The 6,634-nt window shown below is 46.2% G+C and overlaps 1 protein-coding gene across 1 annotated transcript; it reads left to right on the top strand.

Moving 5' to 3' along the window:
* Positions 1-873: 873 nt before the first annotated feature.
* Positions 874-5,744, top strand: LOC135809164 (probable mitochondrial import inner membrane translocase subunit Tim17 1). Its single transcript, XM_065322450.1, has 7 exons — positions 874-987; positions 1,066-1,165; positions 2,890-2,947; positions 3,280-3,408; positions 4,715-4,750; positions 4,917-4,991; positions 5,589-5,744. Exons 1-7 carry the CDS (start codon positions 971-973, stop codon positions 5,621-5,623), a joined length of 450 nt encoding a protein of 149 aa, XP_065178522.1. The 5' UTR covers positions 874-970; the 3' UTR covers positions 5,624-5,744.
* Positions 5,745-6,634: the final 890 nt, after the last annotated feature.

The raw sequence follows: 6,634 nt of genomic DNA, 5'->3' as shown, positions 1-6,634 counted from the left end.
GGCTGTTTACTAACGACGCAGTTACCTCTCTTCTCGGCGTTCATGCCGTTGACCTCGGCGGGTGTTACACGACACTCGGCACATGGTAGTTGCAACCCCGGGCTACTGCACTGATGCTAGCTCCGGCTTTGGAATAAACAAACAGACTTTCTGGATCAAAAACCGACTCTATCCGAGCACCGGTTACGTGGTAGATCTACACACCATTCCGGCATTCGACCGTCAAAACTCAACAATCACTCGATCTGAGTCACAGGGAGGAGTACTATTAGTATAAAGTATCTAGAGACTAGTATCATTATTCTACACACCCGCACTCGACCGACTAGACTGTCAGTGTCATGTCATGCCACAGCACAAGTCTCCTATCCGTCTGTGGCAGGTAGTGCCAGTACTTAGCAGTAGTGCCAGTATAGTAGTGGTAGTCTGACTCTGGCCCTGGGAGTGGGACTGGGATGGACTAGGAAGTAGGAGGTCCACCTCGCCACATCGAGCCACTGCGCTGCACAACTGCCACAACGACGAGACATCTGCTCGACTGACAAGTGACAGATCAGATACCTGGATACCGGCGGTATCCGCAACCGATCCGATCGCCGAGCATAGGTGTTTATGTGACCATGGTGACCGCTGCTGGGCAGCGCAGCATCAATCCATCATAACACCAGAACACGTACGTAACACGTACGTATAGACCTACGTCACGTGTTGCATGCATGTCACCAAGAGTACATGTACTCTTGATGTCACGCGTGCACGCTCAACAATACACATTATGACGTCAGTTTGCGCTAAAAAGCATCTATAATCGCGAAAAATCATGATCATTGCGCAACGAAACCCATGTAGCGTTTCCAGGGTGGTCATGTGGTACTCAGTACTTGCAAAGCCAAGAAGACGAAATAATTTGAGGGAGCTGAAAGTGACTTTGAAAGTCATCAGGACTTGGTCTCTTCTTCTTTTTTTAATCATGGAGAGAGAACCTTGGTACGTGATAGACTGGCATGGTGTATGAGGAGGAACTGCAGGATGAACTCTCTTTGCTGTGTGTGTGTGTGACTGCAGTCCCTATCGTATCGTCGACGATGCGGGCGGTGCTTTTGCCATGGGCACCATTGGTGGTAGCATGTTTTCTGCCATCAAAGGCTTCAGAAATGCACCTCAGGTGAGAACCCCTTTCTTGAGATACTAGTGGAGCTCTGATTCATAGCACTATGGCTCGTTCCAACACTGTACTGGTGTGCACCTTTGTTTGGGAATGTTTATCAATTCTACTGCGAAAATTACACACTCAATGTTATTATTTTGCGATCTTTAAAGGGGAAGTTAAAGGCATGTTCGATTGTACGAATCCATCAGCCCCGGACCCGGATTCGCCAAATTTGTGCATGTTCGATTGTACGAATCCGGATCCCGAGAGCACGGATTCGGATCCAGTCAACCCACCTCCCAGAGACGGATTCGACGGATTCATTTCGATAGTACGACTCGTATCTACTCAAAACTCGCAATATGCGTACACTAGGTCAAGAGTTTACCACAACGCGTACAGATACTACGGGATGAGCTGTAGCAACGCGGTTGCTAAGGCCTTGAAACGGATTATCGGTTGTGCACATTCGATTGTATCCGTCCGATCAAAGTGATCTGGTCGGCGGGGATCGGGATCCAGTTTCTACAATCGAATGCAGCCAAAGTGTCCAGTTGAATCTGAAGGATCCGAAGGATCTGAGATCTGGATCCCGATCCCGATCCTTACCAATCGAACATGCCCTAAGGCAAAAATTAAAATTTCACCAGTTGTAGTCTTCGGGGTGCTGAGTCGAATGGTCGTGGTCCGATTAAGCTGAGACGCTCCCTTCCTACTTTAATCCAATCGAACTCGCGCACTTCCACCGAAACGCAGAGACTGAATCAAACTGGGAAAATGTGGATGAGAACTTTTTTTCATATGTGATGTGATCATGTGGATGAAAACTACCGATGCAGCGCATTTCGAAAATTTGAACCATCCTTAGAAAGAAAGAAAAAAGTGGTTTGGCCCACATCTATACCACATATAAAATTTAGAAATTAATAATTTGTTATCCAATTGGTTGCAGTTAGATATTTGTATGAGCAAAATTGCAAAGCTTGTCTGAAGAAAGTCCCGAAGAAATTCAAACCAAATTTGAATTGTTATGATGAAGAAAGGAAAAGGACAACATGTTATGAGTTATGACAAACTGTCCACCAGCGTAACCAGATCTTATACAGTCAGTGAGTGCGACAAAATTTGGTGTCAGGTTGCCGAATGTCTCAGTACTCCTTGTCAGTTTTGTGCTATTTTGTCGCACTCGCTGACTGTATAAGATCCGGTTACGTTGGTGGACAGTTTGTCATAATTCGTAACATGTTGTCCTTTTCCTTTCTTCGTCAAATTTGAATTGTTAAAAACTTCGAGTAGGAGTAGTTGACTGACTGATGAGTACTGTAGTTTTGCACATGTTAGACCTTTCCCTCTACACTTGCACTTGACTTCTCGAGTTGACGTTTTTCTTCACTTCACTTGCAGTTTACAGTTTACATCTGAATAAAAGACCACGTTTTGATATTTGACAAGAGTTCATAAGAGCGCAAGAGTGTGTGCAACTCCGCATTTGTTTCATATGGTGCATGGGTTTGCTAGAAACGTGCATTATTTAGTGTAGCGTTCACGTGTGTCCATGCCACGGGCTTTTTTTCATTGCTGTGCGTCTGGTATACCAGTTTGGTAATTTTTGGGGTTTCACTATGAATTTGTGTACATGTGCGCGCACGTATGTGTATGTGCATGTGTGTGTTTGTGTGTGTTTGTGTGTGTGCATGTGTCCATGCATTCCTGTGTTCCCGCGTGGGTCGTATTTGCAGGGAAAGAAACTGTCTGGAGGTTTAAAAAGCGTCAAAGCCCGTGCCCCTGTGTATGGAGGTGAGTTGTTATTATGTTGTGCATGCACTGGTGTGAGAAAACCAAAGGTAAAGTTGTGTTCGTTCTTCGCATTGTAAAGATGAAAATGTGGTATGGTGTATGTGTGAGATAAAGCAGTTGCCCTTATTCATGTAACACTATCACCCTTATAACGGTGGTTCAAGTTCACGTGTGGCTTATGCATAGGACAGTTGGACTACAGTGATACTCGTGTTGTGTGTTCAAGCCGCCGCGCTTATTACACAAGGGCACATGTTATGCTATTCATGGGTCCAAGCATGTCGCTTATGTTTATATGTGTGTGTGCATGTATGCGTGATTTTTGAATGTAGGCAATTTCGCTGCCTGGGGTACCATATTCTCCACATGCGACTGTACCCTGAGTGGAATTCGGCGGAAAGAAGACATGCTCAATCCCATTCTCAGTGGTGGCATTACTGGTGCTGTGCTAGCTGTCAGATGTGAGTTGTGCTACGAATGTGTGTGTGAGTTGTGCTGCGAATGTGTGTGTGTGTTGTTGTGCTGCGAATATGTGTGTGTGTGTGTATGTGAGTTGTGCTGCGAATGTGTGTGTGTGTGTGTGTGTGTGTGTGTGTGTCCCATATGGTGCAGTGGTGGTATGTGCAGTCGATTTCCAATCGTGAGGTTGCGGGTTCAATTCCCGACAATTATGGTCGCACACGTCTTTCTTCTCTTTCTCGAACTCTTCCTGACTTCTCTTTCATTCTCCTGGGTGGTTACCAACAGCCAGTGTATGCCGGAGTATGTGGTGTGGCGTGTGTGTAGAAAAAGAAAAAAAGAAGAAAAAAATGGAAAAATGAAAAATAGGGATTCACTGGCCAGAAAAAGTCACTTCAATCAGCTGTTTGGTGGATACCAGGCTAAAAATAGTGGCGGTCAATTCATCAGCCTTGCAAGCTGTTGAATGGTGTAATCCCAGCACAAGTTGCTATGTCTAACATAGCTGTTCGCTATCATCGCTTCCGCGATGGGCAGGTCTGAGGTGAGGTGTGTGTGTGTGTGTGTATGTGTGTGTGTGTGTGAGTGAGTTGTGCTGCGAATGTGTGTGTGTGTGTGCGTTGTGCTGCGAATGTGTGTGTGTGTGTGTGTGTTGTGCTGCGAATGTGTGTGCATTGTGCTGTGTATGTGTGTGAGTTGTGCTGCGAATGTGTGTGAGTTGTGCTGCGAATGTGTGTGTGAGTTGTGCTCCGAATGTGTGTGAGTTGTGCTGCGAATGTGTGTGTGTGTGTATGTGAGTTGTGCTGTGAATGTGTGTGAGTTGTGCTGCGAATGACAAATGACAAAGCTTCAACGAAGACCAGGAATTTTGATGTTTCTTCAGTTCTAACAGTAGCCCCTGTGTTATCAATCCCTACAACAAGGGACTATTCTTGAAGGGCAGGTCATTTCCAACCATTGTCCATGCCCCAGTAGACATGTGCACTGTTCCAGGGAAACCACTTGCTTCACCAGGAAGATTGGTTCTCTGTCCACCAGCAGGTGGCCGGTAAACACAGGGTCCGCTGGCTGCATGTTGATTACTGTACCGGGGTGCTGGTGGGGAAGTGACATGATTGTGCTCCAGTAGCGCATTGTACCTGATCATGTGTTGTGTTGCCGGCCACTGATGCCAACTAGCGGGTAACGTGTCATCCCACTTCATCTGTTTGTTGTTTGACCGGTCTTCGCTTCACGGAGCGTGCACGGGTGATTGCTTCATTATATGTTGCCGTTTCTAAACTTTCTACTTGTTTTGTGCTTTACTAGCTGGACGTGGTGCAATGGCGAGAAATTTTGTTGTCGGTAAGTTACTTTATTCATAGCACAAACCCAGGTTTTTTTTATGACTGTACACTATCAAGATGTCCAGCTGGTGTACATATGAAAGTGCTCGTGCCCAGTGTCCAGAGTGCTTAGTCTCCTCACTGGCTCGATACATTGTGTTCGCATGCTATCTTCCGTCATTCAGGTGCCGTTCTTCTGTCAGTCATTGAAGGTGTCAGCTTGTTCATTCAGCACATGGCGGCGCGCAATATGAAGCCCGGTAAGAATTCCGCTGTGAATCGTGTGTTCAGTGCCGAATGACACACGACTCCTAAAGAGTGTGCAACTGCTGTCTATGGGGCTTGCAACGGCAGCACTTCACATCACATGACACCTCTACACGCACCCTGAATGCTGTGTATGATGTCTGCAGGGGTGTACACGATCCTGCTTTGGGTGTGACTCTCTGGTTGCCACTTTGAGACAGACACACACACACACACACACACACCACACACCACACACACACCACAGAGAGAGAGAGAGAGAGAGAGAGAGAGAGAGAGAGAGAGAGAGAGAGAGAGAGAGAGAGAGAGAGAGAGAGAGCCGAGAGCCGAGATCATCTTGTGGGTACAGCGTTCTATCAATGCGGAAAGTCACCACTGACTCGCCACAAGCCTCTTGTAAGAACTTTTAACGGTATGCTGCTGATACTTGGCTGTTTGTGAATTGTCGCAAGGTAAAGTCTTAGATATGGCGTGGCACACCTGCTGCGCGAATTGTGTCCCGAATAATCTGAACATGTGTGTGTATATGTGTATGTGTGCATGCGTGCGTATGTGTGCGCTCTTGCTCTTTCTTTGTTTGTTCTATGCAGTACAACCTCAGTTGCAGCTGGGAGCACCCCCTTGAGCAGGGAAGCACAACCTCTCTTTTTTTTTAGGCTCCACCATGTTAATTTAATGACTCTCATCCAATGAATTGCAAGATCATTATGAGATGGCAAAAACAAAAATTAAAACTGAGAAAACAAGTGAACAAATGTGGTATGGCATGGTGTCAAGGGTCTCCGTTCGGCTCTTGATACTGGTATGGTTTTGCTGATTGTGGAGTAAAGTTGTCAATTTGGATTATGATCGGGCATGCAATGCGGTGTGAATCCATGCACCTGCAAGTACAGTCATGGCGAAAGCATTTCCTAAATGTCGACATGTATGTGTAAAATGTGAAACAACTGGGACACTGCACCACGTGATGTGGTTTTCGCCGTCGGCGAACCCCATAGAAAGGGTATCGGGAGTTGCACACTCTTGGGGGCTTATACTCTTGATAGTATACTGCATTATTCTTTTTTCTTCTTTTTTCACATGTTCTCAAAGGGTAAGCAGTAGCTACCGTAAAAGTCCGTAAATAAGTACGTATTCACTTTCGAATTTAGTGACCACACCCGTACTAACTTTCGGGCGGGTACTGACTTTCGGACCTGACTTGTGTGTAGTGGAGAAGTCATTTTCATGTCAATGTACATGCTACGTGCTGCATGTGCGCACCGTACCGGTACTTATTTCGGGCAGTATGTTTATCGGGCTTGACTTGACTTCAACAGACAGAGCCAAACGAATGAAGGGGGTATTTCTTTCGGGCAGGTACTTATTTACGTACTTTTACGGTAGCTTTCACCAAGAGTACATGACTGTACAGTCATGTAACAGTGATGTACCGTAGACGTACTTCGAAGTACTACATGTACTACTCTTGATGGTGCCCACAATAACACAGCCCAGCCGCCTGAGCTCAGTATCAAAGTCAACCGGAGCACCGCACTTCGTTCTATGTGACTATGTCTATGGCCGGGCTATGGTTGGCCATGATAGACTGTAAGGTGTGGAGTGGTGAACAAGGAGAATGTACGTATCGGGCCGA

The sequence above is a fragment of the Sycon ciliatum genome, chromosome 2 (assembly GCF_964019385.1).
Source record: "Sycon ciliatum chromosome 2, ocSycCili1.1, whole genome shotgun sequence".
In the NCBI taxonomy this organism is placed as follows: Eukaryota; Metazoa; Porifera; class Calcarea; order Leucosolenida; family Sycettidae; genus Sycon; species Sycon ciliatum.
This window is presented reverse-complemented; position numbering and strand designations above follow the sequence as displayed.